This window comes from Camellia sinensis, chromosome 1 (assembly GCF_055761805.1).
Source record: "Camellia sinensis isolate YWXY chromosome 1, ASM5576180v1, whole genome shotgun sequence".
Taxonomy (NCBI): Eukaryota; Viridiplantae; Streptophyta; class Magnoliopsida; order Ericales; family Theaceae; genus Camellia; species Camellia sinensis.
The window spans coordinates 163,978,679-163,996,055 of record NC_138961.1 but is presented as its reverse complement, the minus strand read 5'-3'; the positions used below and the strand labels follow the sequence as shown (position 1 = coordinate 163,996,055).

At 34.6% G+C, this 17,377-nt stretch overlaps 1 protein-coding gene and 1 long non-coding RNA gene across 4 annotated transcripts; both read right to left on the bottom strand.

Moving 5' to 3' along the window:
- Positions 1–8,732: 8,732 nt before the first annotated feature.
- On the bottom strand, positions 8,733–16,917 carry LOC145798905 (ATP sulfurylase 2-like). 3 transcript variants are annotated; one of them, XR_014340769.1, is made up of 5 exons: positions 16,839–16,917; positions 15,796–16,713; positions 12,019–12,203; positions 9,872–9,920; positions 8,733–9,604 (listed from the first exon to the last, which is right to left on the bottom strand). XR_014340769.1 is itself a non-coding variant. In XM_082888265.1 (3 exons), the coding sequence occupies exons 1-2, from the start codon at positions 10,851–10,853 to the stop codon at positions 9,905–9,907; spliced, it is 297 nt and encodes a 98-aa protein (XP_082744391.1). In that variant the 5' UTR covers positions 10,854–10,868; the 3' UTR covers positions 8,733–9,604; positions 9,872–9,904. The 3 variants fall into 3 exon arrangements, 2 of the variants coding, with proteins under 2 accessions (XP_082744391.1, XP_082744384.1); XM_082888265.1 differs by lacking the exons at positions 12,019–12,203; positions 15,796–16,713; positions 16,839–16,917 and adding an exon at positions 10,573–10,868; XM_082888258.1 differs by lacking the exons at positions 8,733–9,604; positions 9,872–9,920 and having other exon boundaries at positions 11,838–12,203.
- Positions 14,105–15,548, bottom strand: LOC145798910 (uncharacterized). Its single transcript, XR_014340780.1, has 2 exons — positions 14,522–15,548; positions 14,105–14,423 (listed from the first exon to the last, which is right to left on the bottom strand). It is a non-coding gene; the product is annotated as an uncharacterized LOC145798910 (long non-coding RNA).
- Positions 16,918–17,377: the final 460 nt, after the last annotated feature.

Here is a 17,377-nt window from a genome sequence, read left to right as displayed (position 1 = left end):
AACAATGGAGTTTTGTATCATGGGTAAGGGTGTGTTTGGCTATAAAGTTGGGTTGAATGGTTTGATCACTTGGATATTAAAGCAATACATTAATCTAATATGGTGGGGTTTTTGTGGGTATATGTAACACGTAAAAATATTAATTTATTTGAGGTTTTGTTATTAGGTTTGTGTAATTGAAGTGGTGGAGCTAGGTGTTTGGAGTTGGTGTTGGAATATTATTTCTAAGCGTTTGTGTAAGTAACCCTCTATCATTGTTGGTTCATTTTTATTCCTATTGAACCGTTTAAAATTATAAATATTTATTTATAGCCTCCATATTCTCTTAAAATAAAATATGGGTCAAGTATAAAACAACTTCGAATATTATTATGAAAATTATTTGAATATTTTGTGAAACTATTCTGAAAATTATACCAAATGTTTATTCTGAAAATATCGAATATTTTATTTAAAAGTTGTGTATTGTTTGAATTTTGAACATCACTCTAGTCTGACTATGATTTGGACCCTAGCCGATGGGGGTTATTTATTGGCACAAAAACTAGTTTCTTTTGGGGCTTTACCATCGGCTTATGTGTGGTTTTGGGCCTTGTCACGGGCTAAGTGACCCTAGTCACCAAGACTTTGGTTTTGTGAATCAAATCATTGAACAATCTGAATATTGAACCATCGATTTGAACGACGAATTTACTTTGAATTATCTTGTTGGCTTTTCAATTAAAATGTATTGTACATTATTTATTTTTAGCTATGAAACCATCTTACAAATAATTGTTCATTTATTGAATTGTAGCAAAAATTATATTTATTGGTTATCGACTATTTATTTTTTTGTATACTTGATCCAGCTAGCAGTGATGGTTGGTTATTTACTGGGCTGTCTAGCTTATCCTTATTTTATTTTATTTTATTTTTCCAGATTTTGAAGAGTAGAGCTGCGCGGGATTTTTACTTGTGGGAGTGCTGAGAGTAGGACTATGATTTAAGTACTTGAATTATTATTTTGTTAGTGGATTATATTAGTAGATTTGGTGGACAATTTAATATGATAAGAATTATTTATTTTTATGGATTTTAGCATTATGACAATTAAGGATTTAATTTGAGTATTTTACATTGTGGGTTATGTGATTGGACTCTTAGCCTTGCATTCTCACTTAAATGAGTGTGCGACGTTGTCACGGAACTTGGAGCCTGACAATTTTGTGGTATCAGAGCCAAGTTATAATTTTAAAGGCTGGTATAGAATAGTAGTGAGATTGGGTAGATGTAGGATTAGGAACGCTTATAATTTAGTATAATGTTAATTTTAATTACTTACCTAAAAAAAAAATGTTAATTTTAATTACATGTTATAGGGACTTGAGAATATAATAAGGCCTCGTTTGGGAACAAGCTATTTTAGTAACTTTTTGGCTTTTTACGAAAAGATGTGTAGAAAAGTAGAGAGGTGATGTGACTAGTTTTAGTTGGCTTTTTGACTAAAATAGCCACTCCCCAAATGAGGCCTAAGATGAGGTTTTATTATTGATGCATATAGGTTGCAATGGAACATGAGGAGACATTGGCAAATCTCGTGTGGTTAGTATAGATGGCAGGAGATTGCTTGTAGACTTGACTGTTTTAGATATGCAGGACTTTGACATAATTCTTGGAATGGATTGGTTGGCAACCAATTATGCTTCTGTTGATTGTCGAGGCAAAAGGGTAGTATTTCAGATTCCTGATCAACCAGAATTTTGTTTTGTGGGTAATGGAGTTAACACTCCTCCTTTGGTAATCTCAGCTTTGCAAACTAAATGATTGTTGAGGAATGGTTGCGAGGGTTATTTAGCTTCTGTGAGAGATATTCGTGAGATTGAATTGAAGTTAGAGGATATTCTAGTTGTAAAGGAATTTCTCAATGTTTTTTCTGACGACTTACCGGGGTTGCCACCAAATAGAGAGATTGAGTTTGCCATCGAATTGATACCCGATCGGATGGCCCTAGCAGAGTTGAAGGAACAATTACAAGAGTTACTAGATAAGGGCTTTATTAGGCCTAGTGTTTCACCTTGGGGTTCTCCCGTTTTATTTGTGAAAAAAAAGGATGGTAGTTTTCGCCTTTGCATTGATTATCAAGAGTTAAACAAGGTAACAATTCAAAATAAATATCCTTTGCCTAGGATAAATGACCTATTTGATTAGTTGCAAGGAGCACAAGTCTTTCCTAAGATTGACCTTCGTTCTGAATATCATCAGTTAAAGGTTAAGGCGGAAGATATACCTAAGATAGCCTTCCAAACTAGGTATGGGCATTATAAATTTTTAGTGATACCGTTTGGGTTGACCAATGCGCCTGTAGCTTTTATGGATTTAATGAACAGAGTATTTAAACCTTCTTAGATCAGTTTGTGGTAGTTTTTATTGATGACATTCTTGTGTACTCGAAGAGTAAAGAGCAGCACGAAGAACATCTGAGAATAGTGTTGTAGATATTAAGGGAGAAGAAATTATTCGCTAAATTAAAGAAGTGTGAATTTTGGCTGGAGAGTGTATCATTTTTGGGTCATGTGATATCTAGAGATGGGGTGTCTGTTGACCCCAAGAAAGTGGAGGCGGTGGTAGAGTGAAATATGCCTACTAGTGTCACTGAAATTCGTAACTTCTTGGGTTTAGCAGGTTATTATAGAAGGTTTGTTATGGGATTTTCCCGAATTTCTATGCCTTTGACTCGTTTAACACAAAAAGGGGTTAAATTTGAATGGTTTGATGATTGTGAGAAGAGTTTCAAGGATCTAAAGAGTCAATTGGTGTTTGCTCTAGTACTTATAGTTCTGTCCGAAGATGAAGGTTTTACCATCTATAGTGATGCATCGAAGATGGGTTTGGGTTGTGTCCTGATGCTGAATGATAAGGTAGTGGCATATACGTCTAGGCAATTGAAGCCATATGAGCAGAATTATCCTACGCATGATTTGGAGTTGGCTGCAGTGGTGTTTGCATTGAAAATCTGGAGGCATTACCTGTATGGGGTGAAATGTGAGATATTCACTGATCATAAAAGTCTAAAGTATATTTTCACTCAAAAAGAATTGAATATGAGGCAAAGGTGATGGTTGGAGCTATTAAAGGACTATGATTTGACTATCAATTATCATCCAGGAAAAGCTAATGCAGTGGCAGATGCCTTGAGTAGAAAGACCCCGAGTAATTTGGCTACCTTGATCACTGACCAAAAGAATATCTTAGAGGACTTGCGAAGGTTGAATATTGAGATTAGATGGCACAACCATGGAGTGCAGTTGGCAAACCTTAGGGTTCAACCCACATTGATTGATAGAATTAAAGATGCTCAAGGAAGAGATCCTCAGTTTCAAAAACTTAAGGTTAAAATGGAAATAGGGCTATAGATGGAATTTTGTATGCATAAAGATGAAACCTTGAGATTTGGAGAGAGATTGTGTGTGCCTAATGATTTAGAGCTTAAGAGAGAAATCCTGAGAGAAGCTCACAGTTCAGGGTATACTGTACATCCAAGGAGCAGTAAAATGTATAAAGACTTGAAGAGGAACTTTTGGTGGAATAATATGAAGAGGGAAATTGCTCAATATGTTGCCCAATGTTTGGTATGTCAACAGGTGAAAGTTGAACATCAGAGACCTGCAGGTAAGTTGCAACCTCTTCCTATTCCCGAGTGGAAGTGGGAACATATTACCATGGATTTTGTGACAAGGTTGCCTAGGACCCAAGGTGGTAACAATGCTATTTAGGTTATTATTGATCGATTGACCAAATCCGCTCACTTTCTAGCTTTTAAGGTAGGGTTCTCCTTAGAGAGGTTTGCAAAATTTTGTATCAAGGAGATTGTGAAGTTGCATGGTAGTCCGGTGACCATAGTGTCTGATAGAGAGAGCAGATTTGTATCTATGTTTTGGAGGAGTTTGCATACAGCTTTGGGTACTAGTTTGAATTTTAGCACGACTTTTCATCCTCAAACTGATGGACAGTCAGAGAGAACTATACAGACTCTTGAAGACATGTTGAGGGCTTGTATTATTGATCTTGGAGGTTCTTGGGATGAGCATTTGGCCTTAGTGAAATTCTCTTATAATAATAGTTATCATGCGAGCATTCAGATGGCACCATATGAGGCTTTATGTGGACGAAAGTATAGATCACCTATTTGTTGGGATGATGTGGGCAAAAAAAAAATTGTTAGGGCCTGAGATTGTGCAACAAACAGTAGACAAGATCAATCTTATTAGAGAGCGACTTCGCACTGTACAGAGTAGACAAAAAAGTTATGTAGATAACAGGAGATGTGTTTGGGGTTGGAGACCATGTGTTCCTTAAGGTGTCTCCTATGAAAAGAGTAATGAGGTTTGGTGTTCGGGGTAAATTGAATCCTAGACTTGTTGGACCATTTGAGGTTTTAGATCGAATTGAAGAGGTAGCTTACAGACTTGCCCTACCACCTTCACTAGTTGGAGTTCATAACGTCTTCCATGTTTTGATGTTGAGGAAGTATATACTGAATCCCAATCATATGATTGATCATGCACCGTTGCAGTTTAAGGAGGATTTGACCTATGAGGAACACCCTGTAAGAATTGTTGATAAGAAAGAGCAGGTTTTGGGGCGTTGAGTCATCCACTACGTTAAGGTTCAATGGAGCAATCACTCGGAGAGAGAAGCTACTTGGGAACTTGAGGATGAAATGAGACAAAAGTATCCACAACTTTTTGAGACTACAGGTATGTCAAATTTCAAGGATGAAATTTCTTTTAAGAGGGGAAGAATGTAAAACCCAAGTTGTGTGTAGGATTATTTTATTGGATAGATTAGTAATTAAATTAATTTATATTAGTCATTTATTAATATCAAAGAATTAGTTATGAGATGGCATTATATTTTCTATTACTTAGATGAGTAATTTTGTAACTTTGAGAAATTAGGTTAATAAGCCCACCTATTGTGGCTTTAAGTCTTGGAAAACAAACAAAACAGAGGCTGTGAATTGCTCCATAGGCGGCTAGGGTTTGAGAAGGTAAAAGAAAAAAAAAAGAAAAGAAAAAGAAAAGAAAAAAAGAAGAGAGGTTCAAGTGAGGCTGTAATATAGATTGGAGGTAGCACATTGGTGATTTTGGGACACCCATTGGTTAAGGTAAAATCTGTCTTTACTGTTAATTATTAAGTTTATGTTGAGGAATTTAACAAGCAATGCTTTAAGGGGATTTAGAAGATCTATAGGTGCCTACTTAGGTTTTGATAATTGGGTGCAATGTGTAAGTGTAACTTTGGGTGGATAATAGAAACAATGGAGTTTTGTATCATGGGTAAAGGTGTGTTTGGCTATAAAGTTGGGTTGAATGGTTTGATCACTTGGATATTAAAGCAATACATTAATCTAATATGGTGGAGTTTTTGTGGGTATATGTAACACGTAAAAATATTAATTTATTTGAGGTTTTGTTATTAGGTTTGTGTGATTGAAGTGGTGGAGCTGGGTGTTTGGAGTTGGTGTTGGAATATTATTTCTAAGCGTTTGTGTAAGTAACCCTCTATCATTGTTGGTTCATTTTTATTCCTATTGAACCGTTTAAAATTATAAATATTTATTTATAGCCTCCATATTCTCTTAAAATAAAATATGGGTCAAGTATAAAACAATTTCGAATATTATTATGAAAATTATTTGAATATTTTGTGAAACTATTCTGAAAATTGTACCAAATGTTTATTCTGAAAGTATCGAATATTTTATTTAAAAGTTGTGTATTGTTTGAATTTTGAACATCACTCTAGTCTGACTATGATTTGGACCCTAGCCAATGGGGGCTATTTATTGGCACAGAAACTAGTTTCTTTTGGGGCTTTACCACCGGCCTATGTGTGGTTTTGGGCCTTGTCACGGGCTAAGTGACCGTAGTCACCAAGACTTACGTTTTGTGAATCAAATCATTGAACAATCTGAATATTGAACCATCGATTTGAACGACGAATTTACTTTGAATTATCTTGTTGGCTTTTCAATTAAAATGTATTGTATATTATTTATTTTTAGCTATGAAACCATCTTACAAATAATTGTTCATTTATTGAATTGTAGCAAAATTATATTTATTGGTTATCGACTATTTATTTTTTTGTTTACTTGATCCAGTTAGCAGTGATGATTGGTTATTTACTGGGCTGTCTAGCTTACCCTTATTTTATTTTATTTTATTTTTTTTCCAGATTTTGAGGAGTAGAGCTGCACGGGATTTTTACTTGTGGGAGTGCTGCGAGTAGGACTATGATTTAAGTACTTGGATTATTATTTTGTTAGTGGATTATATTAGTGGACTTGGTGGACAATTTAATATGATAAGAATTATTTATTTTTATGGATTTTAGCATTATGATAATTAAGGATTTAATTTGAGTATTTTACATTGTGGGTTATGTGATTGGACTCTTAGCCTTGCATGCTCACTTAAATGAGTGTGCGGCGTTGTCACGAAACTTGGGGCGTGACAAATTTTGCATAAGATCATACATGGTACACCCATTAGCTATCAAATTAATTTGGTCCAGAGACCCACATGCATAGTTGGTACCAACGACCACAAAGGTCCATATCTTGCACGCAAGTAGCCATGGTATTGTTACCCCCAGGCAAGGGCCACGTGCAGATTGGCTGCGGTATTGTTACCCCCGGGCGAGGGCCACGTGCAAATTGGTCGCGGTATTGTTACCTCCGGGCGAGGGCCACGTGAACTAAGGGTGCCACAAATACTTTTCAAAAAAATTGGACATTCATTCATAATTCGTAAAATAGCATTTCAGAAAACGGATCATACCACATCAGTCAGAAAATACTTAAGTTAAACATAACTTTACAGAGTTATTGCTCACAGTGGGCCTTGAAACAGACAGATGGAGCAGATTAGTCAGACAGAACGCGGCACATGACCTACATAACACATAACAGATACATACTTTGAAACGCACGTTCTAATTGTACAAAACTTATTTCGTTGGCTCTTAGTGTGTTTCTAATCTCTTATCCACATTATGGGGTCTTAAATATGGCCTAGGAATGCCTAGGATGGAATGAGAATGCAAAAATGCATTGGAAAACATTTCTCAAGATTTGCTAAAAATAAGGTCCACGTTCGAGCGTGGCTTCCCTCGCTCGAGCGGACATGCAGACAATGAAGCTCCGCTCGAGCGTGGACTTCCCTGCTCGAGCGGACTGCAAACTTATGAAAAAGTGCTGGATGCATGATTTTCATGCTCGACGGGCGCTCGACGAACGCTCGAGCGTAAGACTCAGACCCTCGCTCGAGCGGACTGTAAAACAAAAGAACTTCTGGGTATATGCATTTCACACTCGAGCGTAAACATCGTCGCTCGAGCGAAGTGCACGTACTCAGAGTGCACGCACTCAGAGTGCACGCTCGAGCGTAGAGTTCCACGCTTGAGTGTGGGTCAAATTTTGGAAATTCCATATTTGATCACCAAGCTCAAATTCGACCTTTAAAGCATCAAACTCAATTTTCTGGGTCACAAACTTTGGAAAACACTTAATAACTCAGAGAACAACATGTTTACAGTATCAATTCAAGAAATCATGGCTCAAGAGTAAACCAATTGTACAAAATTCAACTTAAACTCAAAACCAATTTATGAACATAACATGCATGTACATTTTGAGTTAAGGCTCTCCAAAACATGATCAAATGCTACTAAATAACATAAAACTCATTGTTTTTCCCGAAATTAAAGTGAACTCAACACATGCATGAGGGAATTCTTGAAAATCATCCTTCAAAATGCTATGAAACGTGCATGCATGCGTGGATTGACCTTCCTCTCTAACCTTTAAGCTTGAATCTCATATCTTATTGCTCAATTAACTTGAATTCATGCATGAACCACTTAAATTCATAAACAAAAGGGTGAATTTCCTACCTCAAGCCTTGAATTCTCACTACTACAAATATAGATAAAGATCACACTTTTTTAGTGTGATGTATGTTTTTTAATCACACCTTTTAAGTTTTATTAAAGTGTGGTCTTTAGGAGTGTGATTAAAAATGGTCATTTTTAATCACACTTTTTAAGTGTCATTAAAAAATACTTTCATCACATCTTTTAAGTGTGATTAATAATATTTAGATCACACCTTTTAAGTGTGATTAAAAACATTTAGATCACACCTTTTAAGTGTGGTTAAAAACATTTAGATCACACCTTTTAAGTGTGATTAAAAATATTTAGATCACACCTTTTAAGTGTGATTAAAAACTTTAGATCACACCTTTTAAGTGTGATTAAAAACATTTAGATCACATCTTTTAAGTGTGGTTAAAAACATTTAGATCACACCTTTTAAGTGTGATTAAAAACTTTAGTTCACACCTTTTAAGTGTGATTAAAGACTTTAGATCACACTTTTTAAGTGTGATTAAAAACATTTAAATCACACCTTTTAAGTGTGATTAATAACTAATAAAACCTCTAATAAAAAAAAAATTGACATATTTAAAGAATAATCAATATTATTTTTGCACGCGCATTTGAATAATGTAATACACACTATATACTATATTTCGAATCACAGCCATATATTGAATGAAATAATATCATATATTTCATAAATGAAAGTTAAATGTTTAAAAGTATATACAAAGAAATTAATAAAAAAAAAATTAACTGTGATTACATACATTTAAAAATAAAAAATAAAAAACTTAAAAAAAGTAAGTTCTTGAATTCTTTGACCATATTTTGCATCTCTCCAAGAAATTTCTGACCTGAAAAATAAAAAAACAAATTAATTTAAAAACCGCCAGAAGCATATGAATAAACTTACTAATTAATTTATAAACTTACATTTAGATCACACCAAAAATAATGTAATTTATCCAGTTGTTAAACTGCCCCCAATCAGTTCCCCACAGCCACCAAAAATGACATAATTATTTTGATTCTCCACACAAATATCAGTAAAACAGCACCACAAAAGAAGACAATATGCAACAATGCAGAAAGGATCACATAAATGATAAAATGGAGTATTATATGGACAATCAAAATCATATGATATCAACATATAACTCACTAAAAACTATAAAACAAATAAGGATCAATAAAGCTTATTGGTCTTAAAAGCATAAACCACATAGCCTGAATAATTACAAATTGGTACACCCATCGATGGAAACATCACCGTGAAAGGTTTTCCTCAAGATCAATAGTACACCCATCAAATTTCCAAATATAACTACATGCTTAAAAAATAATTCTATGTAGACAAGATATTTTAACAGAACTGGTAAAAATGCATACTTCTCTGTTAGTACCAAACTACCTATTCATATGGGTTCAACTCTGACACAAACTGAGATGCACATGAGATCCATAACCAATATCATCTAATGCATACCTAGGGCAAACAAAAAAATGGAGATAACAGTTAAGAGACATAGCTTGAAGAAGAAAATTCTGCAGGTGAGGAAATGAGTGAAGTTTAACCAATATCAGATCCTTGTCAAGGATCTTCACCTCTCCCCCAAGATGTTCTAGCCAACACAAAACAGGGAACATATATGGTCTGGTTCCCTTAACAAACCTGAGTTAGATTAAAATTCACATCAAACGGATCGAGAAATACCTATAATTAAAATTCACATCAAAAGGATGAAGTAAACAAAAGTCAATTAAAATTCACATCAAACAAATCGAGAAATACCTATAATTAAAATTCACATCAAAAGGATGAAATAAACAAAAGTCAAACAGAATCAGTTAAATTAATTTTATTAATTCAACATTAAAACTAATTTTTGGCTACAATCTGTATTAAAAACTCAATACTACTTTAAGGATAGAGAAATACCTTGATAGAGAGTGAATTAACCAATCGATGTCTTCAAAGTAGCAGAAATCTGCAAAAAAATGAAGAAGAAGAAGATGACGAATAAACCTATAGAAAAATTGCATCCATGACAATGTGCAGGCCAATAGAACAAAAATATGAACCACTTATTGTGTTATTTATAGATCTACAATATATATATATATATATATATATGAACATATTTTCAAAATAAAAAACAAACAGGTTCAAACAGAAAGAGTCATATGCACATATTTTCATTCGAATTTTAGGTTGGTAGATAAGATTAGATATATGATGCGTAATTAGTACATCAAATAATTTAAATGACGTGAACATAAGAATATGCCTCTGTTTATTAATGGACTAGCGTATGCTCGTGCCTGGAGGCACGGTATTTTTAGATTCTAAAAATAATAATAATAAAATAAAAATAAAAGCCAAAAAGCCAACCCCAAACAGGAGTTAGCTAAAAAGCTAGCTTATTGACTAAAAATAAGCCAACAAAAAAGCTAATGCTAAAAAAAGTTAGTTCGTTTGGAGCATAGAACTTTTTTGGCTTTTCTTAAGGCTTTTTTAAGTGGCTAAAGTTCACTTTTTCGTGGGAAATCTTTAATCCCAAACGGCCTAAAGGGGTTATAAAGCCAGCTTATAAGATGTGCCAAACAAAGCCTAAGAGTCTGGTTACTTGGAGAACTCACAGATCAACTCTGCCAGCACCCTGCTCATACATATTGGGACCAGAAAGCTTCGCAGCCCCCTCAACCAGTGCTTGCTTCATGCTTGCTGGATTTAAAATGTCTTTTCGATTTCCTTCAGGAATGACACTAACAAGAAGGCATACCACACCAGCAACAACCGGACTTGCCACACTAGTACCAGATAAACTTTTACAACCTGTACTGATCTTAGATCCCATAATTTCCCGACCATACGCAACATCTGGCTTCACACGCCCATAGCTGCAGAGGCAGACTTTCATGGTTACAGAAGGCAATTTTATCAGCTTAACTATATACAAGTTATAATCATTATCATTGTTCTTATAATTTTCTTGGGGGAGAGAGGGAGAGAGAGGAAAGTGGGAAAAAAGGAAGACGGGAAATAGAATTAACTATGGACAGATGACAAATCAGACACCACAGGTAACATGATCCAAACAAATGGTGACATGAAGCATGATTTTTTATGACAAAGCAAGGACTGAAGCCTATGCGAAAATCTTCCTAAATTAATGGGGGGATTGCATATCAGTGGGGGAGACAAAATATTTACAAAAAAGTGATAGACATTATAAATATTAATAATTAAAATCATGAACTTTTCCACTTTTTTGTAAATATTTTTTTATGTGTTCCCCACTGATGTGTAATTCCCCCCGAATTAATTAACATCATTAAATCATGCTATCAAGGTAGGAAACAATTCACTGACAACATCTGTGACACCGCCCTATGGTTCTTCATTCACAGCATGGAATCACAATATATATTTGACAACCCAAGCAAAAAAGAGCTTCAGAGTCCACATGCTAAGCCTTAAGATGTGGAAACAGTAATAAATGTCTATGCAACCACAAGGAAGATGACAAAGCCATATTCTCCCCAAATGAGGAGCAATAGTACATTGTCTAGGGTGTATGTTAATAAATTCATTTAATTCCGAAACACATCATGTAATTTGTCTGAGAAACAAAAGAAGTTAAAAAACTAAAAGGTGTGCTGGACATGGCGTAGTTTAGGGATTGTTTGGGATGTTCTAAATAAGTGTACTTTTTTACTTTTTATAAAATATAGGTTGGGTTTGAAGTGATGTGATAGAAAGGTTATGTGACTTAAATAAGGTAATGTGACTTAAATAGGATAGTAACTTTTTAGCTTTTTTAAGGGATGCCAAACAAGGCCTTGGTTTAAATTTTGACATATTACAATAATATATTAGAAACTAAATTACATATGTCCTAGTAAACAATTAATATTTTCATATTCCTTTGTTGGAACTTGGAAATGCTAGTGCTTTGGCATGTCAGCATTTGGTCCGATGTTTTCACCTTTAACAACCAAAAAGAACTAAAATCTGGATGAAATTAAACCAGACAAATAAAAAAACAAGGACTAGAACTTAATGAAAAAATACAGATACGCTACCCATGAGGAATCTCCCAAGTACTCATGCCCCGCGAGGAGAATGAGGCTATGTGATCACTGTAATCAATGCCACCGACACCAATAACATCACTTTGATCTGCTGGATTGTTTAGAGTACCATAAAGTGGTCCATCATTTCCAATTGCCGAAACCATGATAATATTATTTGCTGTCAGTTCCCAGACCTAGTGAAAATTGCAGAACACGGAATATTACATATGTAAATGGAACTTCCTTGTTCCAACAACATAAATGTTTTAAAAAAAAGCTTTTACATACACAAGTAGATATCCAGTGAAAAGCCGATCCACCCTGCAAACTAAATTTTTCTATAGTTTGGATGACTTTCACAAGGAGTACTTGGTATTTAACGGTCCACATACTTTTTAAATCCTAATCTACATGCCCTAGGATTATCCAGATGTTGAGAAGCATGAGTACAACTCGTCAAATTTAAGAATCATCCAAAAGTTCAAATGGAACCAAGTGGATGCATGCAATAGCCTGAAGCATCAGATGCCTGAGGCATATTAAAGATCTAAACAAGTTCATCCAGATAACTGCGTTATTCTAAGGTCATAGACAACAAGCAACTCTAGACTACTTCAAGCATAGAGTATACAAACAGTGTGGCAAACAGGCAAGCATTCGGTGAGCATAAAAACAATATTAAATTTAAAATAAAATAAAATAAAAATTTGGAAATTAAATAAATCAATTATGTTATGTGATTTTTAAAATATAAACTGCAATTAGAAGGCCAAAGGGAATCTTACCTTCTCCACAAATGGGAGATCCAAGTAATTAGGTCCACCTATACTTAAATTCAGCACATCAAAGAGTAGGTAATGAATTCACAGAAAGGAAAAAAATTCCTAAATGAATACATGAAACACCAATTTATTAGTAACCCAAATAAATTTAAGGAACCCCCAAAATTAGGAACACCAATTCATATTAAAGAATATTAATGAGTTAACGTTGTGCACTAAAATGATATGAACAACTGATAAAAAAATTAAAAAAAAAATCAAATAAAACTATCCATTTGGTTTGCTTAGATGAACACACCATGAAATTGGATCAAGGGACTGGAACAATAAATCAAAGACCACAACAACATCCATCCAGCAATGTGTACATCAGCATGTTTTGTAGATCAAAAGAGAAATAGTTGTATAACTTAATCAACATAATCCACAAATCTAAAAGTAAATATTTGTAATCCACTACACAAATTGAAGGAAAAAAGAAAAAGAAGAAAAGAAATCTCTCTAGGAAAAAAGAAAAAGAAGAAAAAGAAATCTCTCAAAGAAAAAGAAAGCCCTAATTTAAGTGTAGAAGATAAGACGAAAATGGCCAAATAATGTTTCATAGTAGCGGAAGCAAAACAATGCCAAACCAAAAATTAGTATGTGAACACAGTTTACAAACCAAACCAATATGAAGGACTCCACATCTCTGCCAAAAAAATAATGTTCACACCACAAAATCTACACATGAAGAATCAAGATTTAAATTAGACATGCTCAACCCCAAAGTTAGAACCAATGCAATTCAAAATCTGTCACATTAGCTAAAAAAATACGCAGCATCAAAGAAATAGCAAAAAAAAATTATGAGTTCACTACATAAGAAAGTACTATCTCCTCTCTTATGAGTTCACCACATAGCTAAAATTCATGGTATAACTTTCTTAATAAGGGATTGAAGTAGTACCTGATTGCTCAGTTTTCACTATCTACTTTGCTCACAAATGAAAAGCAACTTGGACTTGCAATTTCTTATAATGGTTTCATATATTTTACTATAAAGGTAAACTTCATGGTCTACCATGTTAATTTCTTGGTACATCATTCATTTTCTTAAAATCAAACCTCAAGATTATCACCAAGTTCAATTAAAGCCGTCAGGACACAGTTCTCACTATAGAAATTTGGGGCTTTACATCAAAAATATTTTACTCATCTAAAACTTTTCATTTTTGTTAAAATTATGTGGACTTTTAACTAAGTCTTCCTCTTGGGTAGATTCAGCACTCGGATTGCACGGCTCAAACCCCCTCATATACTAACAGAAAAAGTCCTAACAAAATCAACAGCAAAACCAAATTTCTTCATCCAAGATTTCAACTGTAACTATGAACATCTTATAATAAACTTTCACTACAGGGGCATGTCAAAACAAACACTAACTGCAGATGGGCAATCAAATGGATTTCTAATGTAGACAGTGATGAGCTGGGTACCTCAGGAACTTCATCGTGAGGGCAGTGACCAGCAGGACTGATCTCATAATATGGAGCTTCTGGCAGACGTCTTTTCACCTGAAGACCCCACACAGGCTTCACCCATGGGTCTTCTTTTCCATACATGAGACAAATTGGTACATCATTCACTTGACACCTGTGAACAGAAATGAACTGGTAGTCCATAATTTGGAGCAAGAAAAGGGAAATTTTACATGAATTACCTGCAGGAGTTTAAACTTTAACAATACGTACCTAGATAAAGCCTCCTAGAAGGATAGTTGTCCCCGAGGAGCAAACATAATTGAGACAAAGGATGCAGCAGCTGCTGGGTGTTGTGCTGTCTCAAGGATACGGGAAAACACTTTATCAACCTCTTTTGAGTGATCTGCATAAACTTGCTCAAGCACCTCTGCAATACTTCCAGGATCACTTATTTTCTGCCAACTACAATCACATAAATAAAGCACTTGCTTAGTTAACTGCAACAATCAGACTTTTTTTTTTTTCGAACTATAAATTACTAAATGAAGACCTGTCTTGTGTTTGACCACATAGCTAAAATTATGAGTTCACCACATAGCTAAAATTCATCCTCTCCAGCTAGCACAGAGGAATCAAGAATCTTTACTCTGCTGCAACACTGAAACAAAATCCACAAACCCACATCTGAGATTTAAAGCCACAACATGCAGCCACCACCAACCCTTGAGCTTTATACTGGTTTACAATTGGCAATTTGACTAAATTACAATTACCCACAAGGGACCAACCCTCCAAACCACCACACATTCTAACCTAAACAAACCCTAACCAAAAACACATATAAACCAGCCCACGCACATCATCACAGTACAACTGAACCTCTCTAAAATTACATTATGTGCACAATTACACAATATCTGAACCAACAATCTTTGACATTTGAACCATCTACAATATTAGTGTACTTACAATGGGGTCATTCTAGAATACAGAGCCTTACCATATGTACATTTTTTATATTAATTACATAAATGTCATAACTAAATCATTTTCAATCATAACTTCAAAAAAAGTTTCACAACCAAACACCACAAAAATATATCCAAAGTCATTTTCGATTATAACCAAGATCACCATAGGTCATAACCAACAAAATAATAATCCTGATAGTAGTGTCTAATCATCACCAATCATCTCTTCCACACATCATTGCATCTAAAAAGTAAGTCTAAAAAATAAGCTTCTATATCATTTTTCTAATCACAATAGGTCATAAACACCAGCCATGACCAAGCCATAACATAGAAAGTAACCAAAAGACCACAAAATCATAATTTGGCATATGATGTACTATAAAATTTTCTTCTCAACTAATCAACAATTTTGAGAGTATGTTAGATGTTACTTGGATTTTATAATTGGAAAATATAAACCATCAAGAATTTTGTAACCAGACAATCTACAACAAAACTATTTTCATTTCGTAAAGCGAACTGAGTATTAAAAAAATCACTGAAACAATTTAATTGCATTGAAAGACTAACCTCCGAAGAACACCAACCAGATCACCATCAGGCCCAACCAATGCAACATGAATCGAAGCCCCAATTCTTTCTTTAGCCTGGTCATCAATGGCTAAAACAATCGGCAATGACATGTTCACAATAGACCCATCTTTCATTCTCAAACAATTGAAATGCAAGCTCCGCAAATACTCATCCTCTCTCATGAGCGGACTCGCCCAACCCTCGCTGAGCACGTGAACCCATTCGAGATCAACCTTTGTTATCTTCAGCTTTGGCATTGATTCAGCCTCTAGAGTCTTCAAATCCATTTGGCTCTCCGACACCACGAGATCAACCAACGACCCACCATCTGGGTCGATCAAAGAGCTCTTGACAGCTAAAGGGTTTTTTGCGGAACAATCTACACAACTCATTCTTCGAACAAATGAAAGAGAATAAAAACAATAAACAAATAAAATCTATACAATCTATGTACAAACAGCCTCAGCAGAACGGTGATCGTAATCTTTTAACGCAACAGCCTCAGCAGAACGGTGTGCCCTTTCTTCGGACACAATTAGATGCCAAAACAGATTCAATAACAGACACAATATGAATTCCACAATTAGAGACCAAAATTATTCCACCTATTTTTCTGATTTCAGATTTAATAACAGACACAACACAATTAATAAAACAAAGAGATTCAACTAAGACACAACTAAGATCAAAACAGATTCATATTTTCATTCCAAATAGAGGCCAAAACAGATTCATATTTACAGATTAATAACAGATTCATATTTACATTCCAAATAGAGGCCAAAACAAACACAGAGAGTGAGTGTGAGAGTCGATCGGTGTGCCAAAACAAACACAGATTAACAGACAGATTCATATTTACCCGTGTGTGAGTCGATCGGTGCAGAGATGCAAAACCAGAGAGTGAGTGTGAGACTGATGAGATGAGAGAGTGAGGGAGCCGATTAGGTCAGATCAGAGATATATATATATATATATATATAACAAAAAAAATCAACGATCGGGAGAGAGAGAGACAGAGATTGAGAGAGAGAGTTTACTTGTGAGTAGATCGGCTGTGCGATGATGATCGGTGCGATGAGATGAACAACGAGAGAGTGAGAGGGTGATCGGTGCAGAAACGAAGAGTAAGAGAGACTGATGTTGAGATTAGGGATTTTGGTTTTGCGCCCGGGGGGTGGGGGGGATGGCAAAAAAAAAAAAGCGGGAATGAAATAAAAAAAAAAGAGGGAGACGGGGGTGGATTTTTTTTGGGGGGGTGTTCACAAATAAAATTTAAATAATAAAATAATATCGTTTAATTCTTTTCTTTTTTTTGGTGACGCGGGTTGCTGTCGTTAAAAAAATTTATTTTTCGTTAAAATAAATTGTTTTTATAGTTAATGAAACAAATTTCATTTTTTTTTAATTACTAAGATTGAAAATTTATTTGTTTCATTTTTATTTTAATTAAAAAAAATATTATTATTATTTTTTATTTGATAGAAGTAGGGGTAATATTTTAATGAAAAATATTTTCCACTAAAATAAAAGTTTATTTTCTGTGGTCAATGAAAAATATTTTTCTACGGCCTATTTT